General features: G+C 38.8%; 2 protein-coding genes across 24 annotated transcripts in view; both read right to left on the bottom strand.

Moving 5' to 3' along the window:
* Positions 1 to 17,657, bottom strand: part of LRRFIP2 (LRR binding FLII interacting protein 2) — a 133,596-nt gene that overhangs the window by 47,087 nt on the left and 68,852 nt on the right. For 7 of the 23 annotated variants that reach the window (XM_017508469.1, XM_017508479.1, XM_017508481.1 and 4 more), the window contains 8 exons: positions 15,842 to 15,907; positions 13,577 to 13,651; positions 12,216 to 12,266; positions 12,093 to 12,134; positions 11,208 to 11,255; positions 10,666 to 10,722; positions 7,328 to 7,396; positions 6,139 to 6,228 (listed from right to left, as the gene is read on the bottom strand). The exons of 9 other annotated variants lie outside the window; for them this stretch is intronic. In XM_017508469.1, coding sequence (XP_017363958.1) covers positions 6,139 to 6,228; positions 7,328 to 7,396; positions 10,666 to 10,722; positions 11,208 to 11,255; positions 12,093 to 12,134; positions 12,216 to 12,266; positions 13,577 to 13,651; positions 15,842 to 15,907 — 498 coding nt within the window. The remainder of the gene's footprint in view (positions 1 to 6,138; positions 6,229 to 7,327; positions 7,397 to 10,665; positions 10,723 to 11,207; positions 11,256 to 12,092; positions 12,135 to 12,215; positions 12,267 to 13,576; positions 13,652 to 15,841; positions 15,908 to 17,657) is intronic. 7 more of the 23 variants (XM_017508475.1, XM_037731307.1, XM_017508474.1 and 4 more) reach the window with 6 other exon arrangements.
* Positions 317 to 1,662, bottom strand: LOC108289132 (prefoldin subunit 1-like). The gene has a single exon (XM_037731315.1). It carries the CDS (start codon positions 1,563 to 1,565, stop codon positions 1,203 to 1,205), a length of 363 nt encoding a protein of 120 aa, XP_037587243.1. The 5' UTR covers positions 1,566 to 1,662; the 3' UTR covers positions 317 to 1,202.

Raw genomic sequence — 17,657 nt, 5'->3', positions numbered from 1 at the left:
AGAAAAGAATTCCAACTCCTACACAAACCTTCTAGGCCCAATCTAGAGACGAGATCTGCAAACAGTTCTCAGTTAATTATTAAAACATGAAACATCATTTCTGGCTCTACTCAGATCACTTCACCTTAACTTCCCTATATCTGAACGTTCTTAGTGTTCTTTTTATTACCCACACTGATGTTTATGAATATTCTTTATTATGATGAAAGGATTACATCAATAATATAAACACTATTTTTAGACACAACTGTTATTTCTTGCTATAAAAACTCTCAAAAAGAAACTAATTTTAGTTCATTTTGATTTTTTTTTGAGTTTTGAATATTTATTGTCCTTGTTTTGAACCTAATTTGCACATTTACATAATTATAATGGCTGTGTTTAACAACTGGCTTCCAACGAAATTCTTAAAAATTGAATAATTGGCCCACCTGGGCTGGGACGAGCCAGCTGGAGCATACTGCTGCCCTCAGCCTCTAGGAGGCCTCAGGATTACGGCACCCATCTTATGATATTGGCCCGAGGGAGATACTCTTGGAGGTGCTGCTGACTGTTGAACTTCCTTTTGGAATGTATGGGAGAAGGCAGGAAAAGGAATCTTGAGGCAGACTGCCATCCAGGGACTGCTATCCTGTTCACTTATTCAGCTGTGAATGTCAGTGTTCTTTCTTCCTCTTCTGTCTACTACATGCAGGCCCAGAAGCTGAGGGGTTAGTCAAAGGTACAGGAAGGGAAAAAAGAGGGCAAAAGCCCATCCCCCAAGGAAGGAAGGGCTCCAATGCAGAGGGAGCAGGAGCTGAGGTGGAGACGGCCACTGCCTCTCTAACCCTCTGTTCCATCCCTCAGCTCAAGAAACGCAGGCTTAGCAGAGTGGACACTTTTTATTGGTCTGGCTGGCATGCCCCATGGAAAGCTCAGGCAGAGCTTCCTATCTGCCCTGGCTCCCATCTTCCCTCTCCTGAGAGTTCATCACACACCCTGAGAGGGAAGAGTGTCCTGGGCCGAGGTGGGAGGTAAAGCCAGGGTAAAAACTCCAGGGCTGGGAAGCAAAAGGGGCTCAGGGTGATGCAGAAAATGTGACGTTGTCAGGCCATCCAGATGAAGCAGCCATGAGGCAGAGGAGGAGCTGTTTTCCTGCAGAGACTCCTCTGCCCCCACCATGAATGGGAGAGGCAAGAGGAAGAGCTTCCCCGAGAGGCTCCCTACTGGGCCCTTTGTGCCATCAGCATCTCCCTGATGTTGTCCTCAGCTTCCTTAACGCTCCACTCCAGGTAGGACTTTTTCTGTTCTAGTTCTTTAATTTTTTCTTCTGCTGTTTTTTGCTTCTCTAACAGTTGATTGTAAATTGCTTCCTTGGACTGAAGAATAAACATTCTTCCTACACCTTCATACATGTTAGTCTCATCTACCAAAGTCATGATCTCTGTAAGATGTGCATGCTTTTTTGTTCTGTTTAGCTGTTCAATCTGTATGTCTGCCAGCTTCACCTTCTGTTGAGTGTCGATAACTTTGGCTCGAAGCTCTATGAAGGCCTTCTTCAACTCAAGATCCACGGGGGCGGCCATCTTGCTGCACTCTAGGCCTCATTTTGATTTTTTAAACAACATATAAATGTTTCAAAGCAGGTAATGACAGTGACTGAAATGATTTTTTTTAATTTTTTTTTTTTTTTTTTTTTTTTTNCGCCTCCTGGGTTCAAGAAATTCTCCTGCCTCAGCCTCCCGAGTAGCTGGGACTACAGGCACGCACCATCATGCCCAGCTAATTTTTGTATTTTTAGTAGAGACGAGGTTTCACCTTGTTGACCAGGATGGTCTCGATCTCTTGACCTCGTGATCCACCCACCTTGGCCTCCCAAAGTGCTGGGATTATAGGCGTGAGCCACCACGCCCGGCCGATTTTTTTTTAATTTTAATTTTATTTTTTTTGAGACAGAGTCTCACTCTGTTACCCAGGCTGGGGTTCCATGGCGCGATCTTGGCTCATTGCAGCCTCTGCCTCCCAGGTTCAAACTATTCTCCTTGCCTCAGCCTCCCAAGTAACTGGGATTACAGGCACACACCACCACACCTGGCTAAATTTTTTTGTATTTTTAGAAGGACGGGGTTTCACCATGTTGGCCAGGCTGGTCTGGAACTCCTGACCTCAAGTGATTCACCTACCTCAGCCTCCCAAAGTGCTAGGATTACAGGCATGAGCCATCACACCCAGCCTGAAATTTGTTTTAAAATACTATATTGCCAATTATTGCCATAAAAAATTATTTTATTCATCTATAGTGCATTGCCCAATATTTAATGTATTATTCTTCAAGGTGAAATAAATATTATATTTGAATAAACTGCCTTATTTTCCTCAGAATATTTTCCAACCCTTTTCTGCCAATGTGTTAAAGAGAAATGCAAGCAGTATTCAAAATTAAAACAGTCTTCTAAGTTTATTTGAAATTCCTCCTCATAACCACTTCTCACAAAAATGACCTCCAAACTCACCCAGTTTTTAACAGGCTGAGCCTGGAATAATCTTACATTTCAGAGGTCATATCGCTGAACTAATATATCACAATGTTGACTCTATTGCTTTCACTGTCTTCTGACAGATCCCAATTGTCGAAACACAAACTGATCGTACACCAAACCTCAGAGACTGTCAAGCCAGCAAAAATTACCCAAAGCCACCATGACACAGTTCTCTTATTTTGGCTACACTAACTTGCCCAGTTCTCACTTTTGAGACTTGTACTATATTATGTGCTGTCTTCCATTTAGAAAAATACCTAGCTGAAACTTGGTATTCTAAAGGCCCAAGAGGATCCAACAGCCAAGAGTTCCACATGGCTGCAATGCAAAGACAAGCTCATGTTCATAGTGATGATCCAGAATCTGCCAGATCCAGAAAAAAAGCTTTTAAAATGGAATAAAATTAACCATATTTAATATATTAAGGTACAAAACTGTAATAAAGTATTTACAGTGTAGTTTCTTTAATGCAGTCATTGGATCTTAATCCTTTATTAACTTCTAATTTATATATATACTAACGATAATGCTACTCAAAAATTGTTTGAAAAAATATCTGATTCCTCAACCACAGACAGGAAGACATCAATCGATTTTAACAATTTCCTACTGCCAAACTGGCTAAGGATTCCATTTAGAAATGGGTTTAATTATTAACAATTGGCAAAATTTCAGTTTTACTTAAAATACATTTCCATTTGTTTCCTTTATTGTAGCCTGACTTACAAAACAGAAAAAAAGCCAATGGAGAAGAAAATAAGAGTCTAGAGCCACCAAAAATATTACATAGGCTTGCAGAATCATGACCTGGCACCCCTTCTTAGCACCTGCTAGCTCAGAAGTTATGAACTATAAGCTTACAAACATACTTAGTACACAATAAGTAACTAGAAAATGTCTTTTAGAATTCTGAATTCATTGCCAATATTTTAAAATCAGAATATTTCATGTTGAAATGGAGATTTCCAGCTTATCTTTTTATAAAAGTGGGAGGGGAGGGGGTCTATTAACATCAAGTCTCCATTGTATTCATCTACAAGATGAGCTGGACTACAGCATACCCTTTAAAAGAAATACTACTAGAGAAAGTTTTTTGCTCCAGAGAGAGGTCTAGAAAATATTGTAGGCTTTGCCAGGAGGCAAAATTAAGGATAAGGTACTTATATATAACCATTTAAAAATATACACATTGCCTGTAATCCCAGCGCTTTGGGAGTCTGAGGGAGGAAAATCACTTGAGTCCAAGAGTTTGGGGCTGCAGTGAGCTATGATGGCCCCACTGCACTCCAGTCTGCAAGACAGAGCAAGACCCCATGTCTTTAAAAATATATATATTTATATATGTACACATACACACATATATGTATATATAAATGTGTGTGTGTCTGTGTGTGTATACACACATACGTATAAATAAACCAGTGGCTTGAAGACTGTAAAATAACAGGGGGCTAGCCAGATTTGTAAATCCCTGCTCTAGAAAACCTTTTGCTTATGTTAAAGAGTTATATTTAACTAGTAGGGGAAGGGGGAGGTTTTTTAATCTTTCAGTGTTTTCACTTATATGTAATTACTAAAGTGAATCACCACAAAAGAAATATAAGAAAAACATAACTATTAATTCAGACATTATAAATTAAGAGGCTGACAGAATTCAGTTTTTAAGAGAACAGATGTAAACAATAAATTTACTTATCTATACTATGGGGGTGGGGGCACAGAGAAGGGATTACTAGGCAACTTAAAAAGGGCAATATTTCAGGGGAATGACTTGGAATCCAGTGTTCTAACTTTGTATGCAGAGAGAGTTACTCATTTGACCCACACCAAGATGATACTGTTCCATAGCCAGATTTGAGAACCAATGATCTGGAATATTTAAGGACCAAAAATGAAATTATCTTCTAGAATTAAAATAGTTCAGAAATAGTTATTTAAATATGATCAGTGAAATGCTAATTATAAATATTTATTTATTCATTTAAAAATGAATGTCTAACTGTTCTATTAAGAAATGTTGGCCAGGAGTGGTGGCCCATGCCTGTAATCCCAACACTTTGGGAGGCTGAGACAGGTGGACTGCTTGAGGTCAGGAGCTTGAGACCAGCCTGGGCAACACAGCAAAACTCCAGCTCTACAAAAAATATTAAAATTAGCTGGGCCTGATGACGCACACCTGTAATCTCAGCTACTGGGAAGGCTGAAGTAAGAAGAAAAAGAAAAGAAAGGAAATGAAGGGAACGAAGGAAACGAAGGAAGGAAAGGAAGGAAGGGAAGGGAGGGGAAGGAGGGAGGGAGGGAGGAGGAAGGAAGGAAGGAAGGAAGGAAGGAAGGAAGGAAGGAAGGAAGGAAGGAAGGAGGGAAGATGCTGCTTCTCACCCCCTCCAAATGGTATAGTCTTGGTCTATGAACAAAACATCACTAATGTCATCAAGAGAGGAGATGTGCCACAGAGAAATCAGGCCGTTATTTTGAGATGAGCAGGTAGATCCTAAGTTGCTGGCTGGAATTCACTCATTAAGACAAATGCCCCAAGGACAACCTTTCCTAAATTTGGTTCCTGATGAATATGGAAGCAATGGATAGGCACACTTCTTCAGAACAATGCCATAATCCAAATGTTTAAAATCAATTCAGATTCTTACAAGTTAGTACAAATTAGTGACACTTTACTAAGTAGTATATTTCATTATTCAACTTTCAAAGTCTACCTATCACTTTATAGATTCACTAAAACCAAAGAGGAAAAATAATTTTTTAAACCAATAACGAATGTCTGAATAAGGGCTAGGTATTAGATGATACTAAAGATTTACTTATTCCGTTTTCACACTACTAAGAAAAGAATAATGAAAAAATTTTTAAAAAGATTAAAAAAATTACTTATTTCATTAGTTATGATAATGATATAAAAGATCTGGAAAAATGTTCAGTTAGAGATACATATTGAACTATTTATTGGGAAATGACAGGATGTGAGATTTGCTTTAGAATAATTCAGGGAAAAGAGGGAAGGGAAAAGAAATCCATGAAACAACACTGGCAAAATATTGATAATTGTTGCAGATGCTGATGGGTTCTATGTGGAGATATTTTCACAGAGGGAGAAAAGGTTTTTTATAAAAAGGACATATTAATGAATACATTCCAAAACAGAGCACATGTATTTGATGTTAACATGTTCAAACAATTATTTCTTTGCTTTTTTTTTTTGAGATGGAGTCTCACTCTGCTGGCCAGGATGAAGTGCAGTGGCATGATATCAGCTCACTGCAACCTCCACCTCCTGAGTTCAGGCGATTCTCCTGCCTCATCCTCCAGAGTAGCTGGGATTACAGGTGTGTGCCCCCACACCCAGCTAATTTTTTTGTATTTTTAGTAGACACAGGGTTTTACCATGTTGGCCAGGCTGGTCTTGAACTCCTGACCTCAGGTGATCTATCTGCTTCAGCCTCCCAAAGTGCTGGGATTACAAGCAGGAACCACCGTGCCTGGCCCAAACAAATATTTCTTGATACAATAAATCAAGTTCCCACTTTTATTATAAACTAGCTAACATATTAGCTGTTAGTCACAAGCCTAGGACTATATAACCAAACACCCCATGCAATACACTCACACTGGACAAATCTGGGATACTGATGTCATCCATCTCGGAGACAACACTTCCCTTATGATCGGAGCGACTAAAATAATCGGCGGCAGAAACCTTTCAGTCAGAAAAAAACGAGATGCTTTAAAAGTTAAGAAGATAAAGAAGAAAGAAAAAGATAAGAATACTGGTCAATTGGGGAAAGGTTTTTTAAAATTTTGATGTGTGATAAAGTATCATGAAATAAAATGAGGAAACTGCTGCAATTAATAACCTACTCATCAAAATGAAAAAGAAAAGAGGTTCCTAAATGAACTCACAGCTCTACAATCAGCTTTTTTACTCATCTTAACTAGAGTCCTATGCTACAGAGAACATTTACTTCCTGAGGACTAGCAAATCGCTCATGTTTAAAACATTCATCACCCTAAACGGAGGCATTTCTAAGATAGTATCTACCTAAAGCCTCTGCTATAATTCTCAAAATTTATAATTCATTATAGCTAACAACTGTTAAGAATATATATGCTGAATGCAGAATTATTTGCAGGGTGTTTACTGCACCTTTTCTCAGTTAACAGTTTTCTGTTTTTATATTCCCAAAGACCAGGAAACGTAGGACAAAATAATGAAGGAAATGAACTATACTGCCCTCTTTTTGGTTCCCCAAACACACCCAGTTCTCCCTCACCTTAGGCCTTACCTTAGAAGGCCCAGAAAGCTCTACTCCCAGCTCTTCAGGCAACTGGCTCCTCATTTGAGACATTTCAGGTCTCAACTCAAAGACCAATTTCACAGAGAAGCATCCCTAATCACCCCATCCAAAGGGTCACCCCACACACATACTGACCCCGCCGTGTTCCCTATCATATTATCTGTTCTCTTCACAGTCCCTGACACTTCTTTCTTTTTGTTTCTTTCATTACTAGCTTATTTTCCATCCCTTTCACTAGGATATAAGCTCCATAAATCAGAAATCTAGTCTGTCTGGCTCAAAACAGAATTCCCAGCACTTAACACGGGGCTTTGAATATAACAGGTACTCCACAAGATGCACTCTCAACACATTTTATAAGGCAAATTACTTATATAACCAAATTTGAGGAATATGCTCTTTTTGTCAAATGGAAATTTCACTTCCCAACAGATTTCATGTGATCACACTTTGTTGTCACTTACAACTCATTTTATATTTTTGCATGCAAACCATGCTCACCATACTCTCCCTTCGTCCACGACTGGCACGATCAGAAGACACAATGCTTGCGGTGTCATCGTTGGTAAACTATAGATATTAAATGCAGATAATGAAAGATGCAATTTTGTATGATCTTAGCTCATTATAGGCACATGAAGGAAGGTTTTGAGATGCATACAAGTATCTATATAAGCAGCATAATTGGTACTATTGTGCACCCTTACATATTAACAGAAAAACTGGTATAAGGCATAATAAACTGCCATTAAAAATGAGGAGACATTTCCAAAAAGCACAAATAAAGTAAAACCTTACATTTTACTTCAGTTAAATTAAATTGAAGGTAAAGTGACTCACGCCTATAATCCCAGCACTTTGGGAGGCCAAGGCGGGTGGATTGCTTGAGGTCAGGGGTTCAAGACGAGCCTGAACAACATGGTGAAACCCCACCTCTACTAAAAATACAAAGATTAGCTGGGCGTGGTGTTGGGCACCTGTTAATACCAGCTACTTGGGAGGCTGAGGCAGGAGAATTGCTGGAACCCAGGAGGCGGAGGTTGCAGTGAGCCCAAATCACACCACTGCATTCCAGCCTCAGGGACAAAGCGACACTCGTCTCAAAAAATTAAAGAAGGGAAGGTGCATAAGTAAGCCAACTGAAACCAGCTAGGGATTTCATACTTTTTAAACCTCTGGGCCCTTTGGGATCCTATCAGAGGTCAGTAAATATACTTAATGTTTTGCTTGGGAGAGAAAATAAAAGAATATTTTCAAGCACAACAATGTAAGTCAACAACAGAACTTTCTACAATAAGGACAATGAAGTGATGATTCTTATTTTCCCTTCTTCATTCCTATGCAACTAGTGGAGATGTTGCTAATATCACCCTACATGGCTCTGTCATCTTCCTGCTTTACTGCCCAAAGACTCATCTTCAGTATGTGTATTTTATCTCCATTCTAATATCACTAAGAAACCATTCTGGCATCACTAAAATAGTTATTCTAACCCCAACCTGCAAATGAAATAGGATCTAGCCAGCCTATAAGAACAAGACCCTACACTTGACTGAAAACATAAGCTGGGTACAGTAATACACATTTGCAGTCCCAGCTACTCAAGAGGCTGAGGCAGGAGGATTACTTGAGCCCAAGAGTTCGAATCTAGCCAGGGCCACATAGAAAGCTACCCTCTCTAAATAAAAATTAAAATTGGTCTGGGTGCAGTGGCTCACGACTGTATTCCCAGCACTTTGGGAGGGCGAGGTGGGTGGATTGCGAGGTGAGGAGATTGAGACCATCCTGGTCAACATGGTGAAACTCCGTCTCTACTAAAATTACAAAATATTAGCCGGGCATGGTGGTATGTTCCTGTAATCCCACCTACTTAGGAGACTGAGGTGGGAGAATTGCTTGAACCTGGGAAGCGGAGGCTGCAGTGAGCCAAGATCGCACCACTGCACTCCAGACTCTAGGCGACAGAGTGAGATCCCGTCTCAAAATACACACACACACACACACACACACACACACATATATAAATTTTATATATATACAGTATATATAAATTTATATATATATATAAATTTTAAAAAGTGTGTGTGTGTATGTATAAAATCAAATTTTATTTGCAAGGGACCACCACACTCAGGAAACTAAAAGTGCTACCAGGCCCAATAATTGCCAAGCGAATTATTATTTTTTTGTTGAGATGGGGTTTTGGTCTTGTTGCCCAGGCTGGAGTGCAATGGTGCAATCTCAGCTCACTACAACCTCCACCTCCCGGATTCAAGCGATTCTCCTGCCTCAGCCTCCCGAGTAGCTGCGACTACAGGCACGCGTCACCATGCCCAGCTAATTTTTGTATTTTTAGTAGAGACAGGGTTTCACTGTGTTGACCAGAATGGTCTTGATCTCTTGACCTCGTGATCTGCCTGCTGCAGCCTCCCAAAGTGCTGAGATTACAGGCGTGAGCCACTGCACCCAGCCGCCAACTGAAATTTTATTACAAGGTGGGTTAAAAGTAAACTACTTTCTTATGTGAAAAAAAGCTCTTATCTTCTTAAACATCCCTGTGTAACTTTTGTTAAATATAGCAGTAGCATTTTTGAGCAGTGCCACTAGAAATGGTAGAACTGAGACAAACGTATACATAAAAGAAAACCCATATAGCTCGCGTATTCCACTCCACAAAGTTACCTCTGATGACCTTCAAAAAACTGCTTCAATTATTTCTCTAGTTTTAACATTATCAAGGATAATAAGGTAGCCTGTAAAGTCATCATTTGCCATTGGGAATGTAAATTAGTACAGTCTTTTTGGTAGGCAACATGGTAATTTACATCATAATTTAAATGCATATCCTCTTTGACCCCATCATTTTACACTTGCAGATTTACCCATGTAAGTACACAAAAATATACCTGGATGAGAATGCTCATTGTGTAAGTGTCTATAATAGTAAACATATGGCAACCTAATGTCCATCACAGTGAAATGACTTTTAAAATGTAATCTTATGCACTAACGGAATATATTGCCATTAAAAAGAATGTGCTGATATGAAACTATCTCTAAGAGACAAGAAGTGGAAACACTAAGGGTCACGGCTTGTTTAAAATTTTTATTTAAAAAAAGAATGAAATAACTCTATAGGTGCTGATACAGAAAGCTACTTTAAAGAAAGAAAATATATTGAGGAGCAGTATGTATATGAACCCATTGGCACTCAAAATAAAGAGCACTCATATATGCATAAAATCTCTCTGAAATGTTACTGAAGAACAGAGGTTACATTTGGGGTATGAAAATGGAGAAGGAGGGGTCTGGGGAATCTTGGATTTTCCTTAACTGATGTTATTTTTATAAATTAAGAAAAAATACTCCAGAAAGATTAGGTAATTATAATTGTCTCAGTTTTGTCTTTTGTATAACAATTTTTTTAAAATCAGCTTGCTTTATTTCTTCTGCTTTCACTGCACTGATAGAAGTGCTGGCAAGCAGGTGAAACAGCTCAATGTGCAGAAAGTAAAGATGGAAAGGAGAAACCTATATACTGAATTTTCATCAATGAAAAACAAAAAGTTCCACACAAATGAAAATTAAACATAAAAACTTCAAAAATTCTAATGGCACTGTTTGCAGACTCATTTAAGAAATTACATGCTAAGTCACATTTAGAGAGAAATCACCAATTATTAGAACAAATTAGTGCTTGAGTTTGTGTTCTAAGGGTGCACCAAAATCCATGCACAACAAAGTGAATCACACCATATCCTCAATATTCTAAACGGTGAGTACAGATTAACGCAACAATCAAAAGTTTCTACAAAGCATGCAGAGACTAGACAGCTCACCACTGGACTGCTTCGGGCTGAACTTGTTCTTGATGAGTAATAACTGCATTCAGATGGCTATAAAGTTTCCAAGAAGAAAAGTTTTACAACAATGATCACCTCCTTTTTCTAATCAGAATACATTAGTGATCATGGACCTAACTTGTCCCTGGTTCTCAGGATAAAGGTTACTGTTATCCCGTGGTTCTAGAACTCTACCTCATCCCCACCCTCATCCAAGATCCACCAGCCCTTGGATAGAGGGAGAAAAGAAGAAGGGGATGCCCTGAGAAGTGCTGCTCAGAACTTCTTCAGGAGGAACTAATGAACAAGAAGAGTGGTTTTCTATGTATTTCCCGAATACTTGAAGCTATGATTTCCAGCAGGCATTGTATCACCGCTGGGGTGAGTCACAACTGGCTAGCTGAATGCAGAGAGTAATTACAGGTCAGATTAAATGACTTATTCTTTGGATATTTTTCATTTTTGACTTTTTCTTTGAAAGTAAGCTGTGCCCACCTACATCTCCCTCCTCTTCACCACCTTCCCCTATTTGGACTTACAGTTCGGGAACCATAAGGGTTATATAATCCACCATTGTACAATGATGCCTAAGGAACAAAGGAAATATCACTTAGCTATTTAACATCAAGATTGTTTTGAAAATGACAATGTTTTTGCAATACTTGGTACCAAAAAAGTTTTGGAGAATGGCATAAGTGTACAGCCTCCCAAAATGAAAACTCTGAAGGCGGTAATACTCGTTTATATGTGCATAAATTGCTATCAACTTTACACTTCATTTTTTAAAAAACATCCCTGGTTACAGTATTTTCTTTCACCATTATGTTATGAAACTGGGAGAATTAACATGTATAAATTTATTTTCTCAAAAAAGGAAATAGAGCAGCAAAGGAAACTGAGGGAAATGAGCATTTAGCCCACTACAACAATAAAATTAAGTTATAAAACATCAGGATCGCAGTCCACTAGAACAGGTCACCACACAACAAACAACAGCTTGAAAGCAACAAATTCCCAGCTCACACATTACACAGAGCTATTGCTTTTACTTTTCCAGTCAGCTTGCTTTATTAGAACCTAGTATCAGAGGCTAAGATCATAACTGTCCCAAAGAAAAACAGCACCCTTTCTGTAAGCAGCCGTCTCACAGAAGTACGTGAGTGTGATGGGACTCAAGCAAATCTATCTTCTCTATAAAAAACTGATTCTAAGCAAGGGCTACCAACAGCCCTCTATAAAGGGAATATGCTCATTTTTAATACCCTTAAGTTTTATATTTTAAGCATAGTCAGCACATTCTGCAATACATGACATTAAAGTCATGTGTCCTTAACTATTTTGGAGAAACGCTGTCAAGCCATAGAGTTAGCACCATGACAGACACCCCACCAGCAGTGCACACACTGGAAGAAGAAAACACAAACCAGACTGGCACTTCTCAGCAGACCAGAATTTGCAGGAGAGTCCTATGAAAAAAGTGCATTATTAAACCCGAAGAAAAGCAACTGGCAGCTCTAAAGGCAGAACATTCCTCAGAAAGTACTAACCCTGTCACTCTTAGATGTTGCCAGAGGGTCACTGTACAGGGAAGAAGACTGCTAAGAGACAAAAACAAAATAAATAAGCAAAAACAAAAGCAAAGATGAATTGGTCTCACCATCATGAATGCAGAGGACTTAAGTTTATGATTTTATACTCCATAATTCATTAGCAATTCCTGAGTGTTTAAGGTAGTTAAGAAAACACAAGAAGAAAACCTTTAGTCATTAGCAATTGTTCTGAATATCAATTTTAAGGGATAAGAAAGAAAAACAGTTGGAACAGTTTTCTATAAATTATAAACATGTTTATGTCCTACTGGTGGTCTTGGTGCATTATTGTTAGGATATGCAATGGCAAGTAAGAAAACACTGAGGAAAAGAGAGCCGTGGCACCGGAAGTGTGGCAAACAGTGGCCACATCCCACTCACCCAGCTCCTAGGATATTTTCAGCGATTTTATGACCGACTCCTAATTGGCTTAGACTGATTTTTGGAGAACGAGATAAATAAGCTCCAAGTTATCACAACAAACACTTTTTTCCAAATTGATTAGAAAAACTGTTCTTCAAAACAAGCTATGGACAAAGGGCTTTAGCTGAATGAGACAGATTGTACTAGTCAATGAGGCCATGCACTAAAAGGGCACAGCATGTTTTTAAAGGAATTAAAGCTTCGTTTTCCTGATGTCATCTGAGGACATACTTTTCAAGTTCTTTTTCACCAAACCCAATCAGGATGAAAGTAAGAGTACTTAAATTGTGTGTGCAGGTTTTTTAAACAACATTATTTTAAATGTACTGTGTGCCATACATTTAATGTGTCTTACATGCATGATGTGTTAAATGCCTGTAAAAAAAAAAAAAAAACACGAGATTCTAACATTACATAATTATATTCCTCAGATCCCATGTGTAGTTTACATTTTTATATGTAAGCTTTTTTAAAAGGGTATACCCACTCTGAAGTAAACTGATGCTTGCAACTTATTTTGAAATGTATCAAAAACTAAGATGAATTGATCGTTAGAGGGACAAATAGATAATTACATGATAAAGGAAATATAATGAATTGTATAATCTAAATGATAGGTATGTGATGTTCACTATATAATTCTTTGAATGTTTTTTGTACATTTAAACATTTTCATTAAAAACAATTTTAATGGTACTGATTTATAAAGATGGTGATTCAATAGTTCCCACTGTTTAAAGAGACTCTCACAGACTATATAAATTCATTTACCAAAAATTAGTATATACATAGCCGTTCACAGATTAGTTACAGCTAGTCAAAATGTAAAATGGGGAGATTAGAAATATGCTAAAAGTAAATCAAACACATAAAGCCAAAAAAGACTTTGGACAAACCCGAGTGTAGTAGGCAGAGGTGGGTTTGCTATGTCTAAGACTGCTATAGTTTCTCTGGTCAAAGAAGAGGCCACTCTGCAAAAAGCAAAATTATACACATTTTTCTCAGGTTAAATGTTAACCACCTAACAACATACAAAGTGAACACACAAAGCCAAAATCTGATATTGCCAAATCCCTTCTTCTCCAAAATAAGGTTTTAAAATCATTGGATCACTTTAAGTCAAAGTAACAATTATTTCAAGCCCCTCAAAACACTGGGATACAATTTGTTTTCAAACAAAGACATCAATTTTTAAATTTAAAAACAAGACAATAAATCCTCAGACAAAATGGAAGGGAAACAATTTATTCTCACATCATACTTCAGAACGTCCTTGAACACCCCTGGACAACTGAATAATTACCAGTTTTATAATCCATCTTTAAAGCCACAGAAGTGATTAAAGAGCTTTGTATTTGGTTCCAAACATTTCCTAGTCCCATTCCTTTTCAAAATAAACTGACAAATTAAATTACCAAACAGAAAGAGAGAGTACAGGCTGGGCACGGTGGCTCATACCTGTAATCCCAGCAGTTTGCGAGGCCAAGGTGGGTGGATCATATGAGGTCAAGAGATCAAGACCATCCTGGCCAAGATGGTGAAACCCCGCTTCCACTAAAAATATAAAAATTAGCTGGGCATGGTGGCTTGCACCTGTAGTCCCAGATACTCGGGAAGCTGAGGCAGGAGAATTGCTTGAACCCAGGAGGCTGAGATTGCATTGAGCCGAGATGGCGCCACTGCACTCCAGCCTGGGCAGCAGAGCGAAGACTCCATCTCAAAAAATAAAAATAAAAATAAAAAAAGAGAGAGAGTGTATAATAAATTTGGTTTGATCTAAAACACCGATGGCAGGTTCATTTTCAATACAACGCACATAATAAGCAATAATAGTATACATTACAGCTAACTGAGTAAGAGAAAACCATCTATAAAATTCCCTTCCCAACTTTTCTAGCCATCTTTTTTACTCAAGGTTAAGCAAATTAAGGCAATCTCTGACTTAAAGACTCCACCAGTGTTGACACTGAAGTTGAGGATGGCCCTAGTCCCACCCCACCCCTACCATTCCTGGCCCTGCTGTCCCACACCACTTCTCACTCCCCACTTACACCCTCAACTAGGCACTAAGGCTCACCTTTCCCTGGAGATTCCAAGATCCTACCTTCCAGGGCCTCTCATTAATGTTCTCCCCATTACGTTCTCCCTTCTCTCCTCCCGTGTACCAACCAAAGCCTTCCAATCCTCTCCCAACCCAACCCATGGGAACCCTAAAGTAGCAAAGAGTTGAGATTGCACTTCCTTTGCTAGTATTGTTGCAGCCTAATAGAAAAGGGTGTTCCTAACGTACTAAGTGAGCATTGTGGAGACATTATTTTCCTCACAGAAATTCGTTTAGTGGCCGGACACTGTGGCTCACGCCTATAATCCCAGCACTTTGGGAGGCTGAGGCGGGCGGATCATCTGGACAACATGGCAAAATCCTGTCTCTACAAAAATACAAAAATTAGCCAGGCATGGTGGCACACGCCTGTAATCCCAGCTACTTAAGAGGCTGAGGCAGGAGAATCACTTAAACCCGGGAGGTGAAGGTTGCACTGAGCCCAGATCTCACCACCCACTCCAGCCTAAGAGACAGAGTGAGACTTTGTCTCAAAAAAAAATAAAAGAAAAAGAAAAAAGAAATGTTGTTAGCAAGGTGGCTAAAATAGAGAGTATATTAATTCTGCAGTTTAATTACATTATAGTTTAATGAGTTTTCAGCAAACTAGCATGGGAACTTTGCCATTACATATTTACTGCAAAAACCAGAAAATGCATTCCAAGTTCCCAAAACACAAACTTTTAGAATGAAACCTATTTGTGAGTTTAGTTACTGCCCATAATACCACAACTAAATCAATCTGAATTCTAAAATAAAGATGAAAATCTCACTAAACCTATTCTTGAGGTATATTCGAAAGGACAATTCATAAATGAAAATACTTGTTAATGAGCTTCTTGTGACATATTCCTAACTCTGGCTGCCAGGATTTGCATATGTTAACTTAAGATTAAAACTTGCAAATGAAAGCAAAATTATTTTTTAAATTTCTAATACATCATGTTTCAACAGATTATCAAGTTTCAGTAATGCCTTAGTAGCACACCAAAGCAATCATAATTCTTAAGTTTCTTAATAGTACTCTATGAACTGTGACATGAGACACAACAGAACTAACCAGTGGGTCTTTATGAGAACCAGAAGACCTCTTCTTCATTCCATGAGAGTGACTATAAGAATGATTCTGGAAGTAAATGTTTCAAGTTAACTTTAATGACTGCATAGTGAAGTTATGAAAATAATTTAATAAAATTCATCTTGAAAAAAACACAAAGGTCTCTATAAGAAACACAACAGTTTACATGCAATTTATTTCCCAAAGGTCAGTACACGATTCACTGCACTTTACTAGCTAGGCTACCCGGCCTGTCTACACATCTGCATTCCTCCGTCACCTCCCTCTGTGCCAAGCATCTGTGTGTCTGGCCAGCTAAAGAAAACTTGATTATGACTTTGAGCCAGGCAGGATATTTGTGGAGAGCACACCACACTTGAGTCCCTCTGACTTCTTTTTTTTTTAAATTTTTCAATAGAAACAGGGTCTTGCTCTGTCACTCAGACTGGGATATAGTGGCACAATGGTGGCTCACTGCAGCCCAGAACTCCTGGACTCCTGCCACAGGCTCCTGAGTAGGTAGGCACACAGGCTTATACCTCTACACACAGCTAATTTGGGGTGGGAAGCAGGTAGAGACACCTCAAGTGATCCTCCTGCCTCAACCTCCCAAAATGCTGGGATTACAGGCGTGAGACATCATTCCTGGACCCCCTCTATCTTCTTTATAATTGTATGGGTAACAAGATAATTCACTTCCTCCTATAGTCTTCCTTACCTAAAGGTCAAAAAGCAATCCTTTGGAACAATTAAAACAGGACTCAGAGAACAAAGAACATGACATTGCATTGTCCCAGAGAGTACTCTTACCCCAAATTAGTGAACCCACAGTATGTAATGCTCAGAAGGAAAGCAACCAACATGGTATGGATTGCCCAGCATATCATAAATGGTCACCTTATGAAAGGGTCCTTTGAAGACAGGATTGTCACAATACCTAACTTTTCCTAGGAGACAGAGCCAAGTGCATACAGGGAAATTAAGGCCAGGAAGACTACTAAATAAGGTAAGTTGGTAGATAAGAAATCTAATCTAGGTGCATACTACTTGCCTGAAATAAGAGGGTGGGGCTAGACGTACCCTACCTATCAACAGCCAAAGGCAACAGACTGCTCTAGGCAAACCATATCCTCAATCAATGATTAAAAACTCATTTTTCTTTTTTATTATGCACCTTTTTATATATTACTCTGAACATATTGAGATATTTACATAATTTAGAAACTCAGGCAACCTATTGATAAAATATTAACCCAAGAGAAACAAGCTATAACTTAACCTCCTTGATTAATGACATACCAAAAAAACTAACCAAATCAAACCAAAATGTTTGGACAAAACTGATGTCTTAGGTGTCCTCTAACACTATGGATGTTTTCTACCTAGCAACTTTACACCTGCTAGCTTGTGACATGTGACATAAAACACTTTGGGCTTGTGCTCAACATGACGACCTGTTTCTAACAGTGTTAGAATGACAATGAGTATGTGTTAGGTGAGTGACTCATCATTTTAAGAAAAGATATACTACTACCAGCTGGGCATGGGAGTTCACACTTGTAATCCCAGCATTTTGGAGGCCAAGGTGGGAGGATCACTTGAGACCAAAAGTTTGAAACCAGCCTGGGCAGCATAGCAAAACCCCATCTCTACAAAAAATATAACAATTAGCTGGGCATGGTGGCACATCTTTATAGTACTCGCTACTCAGAAGGCTGAGGTGGGAGGACCCCAGGAGTTCAAGGCTGCAGTCAGTAAGCTATGATTGCATCACTGCACTCCAGCCTGGTTGACAGAGAGGGACCCCATCTCTAAAATT

Source organism: Cebus imitator, unplaced genomic scaffold, assembly GCF_001604975.1.
Source record: "Cebus imitator isolate Cc_AM_T3 unplaced genomic scaffold, Cebus_imitator-1.0 Scaffold391, whole genome shotgun sequence".
In the NCBI taxonomy this organism is placed as follows: domain Eukaryota; kingdom Metazoa; phylum Chordata; class Mammalia; order Primates; family Cebidae; genus Cebus; species Cebus imitator.
The sequence above is the reverse complement of the archived record's forward strand: the minus strand, read 5'-3'. Positions and strand labels throughout refer to the sequence as shown.

Bases quoted from the DNA above. Each gene is read 5' to 3' on its own strand.
- LOC108289132 (XM_037731315.1), bottom strand. From the start codon at position 1,565: ATGGCCGCCCCCGTGGATCTTGAGTTGAAGAAGGCCTTCATAGAGCTT.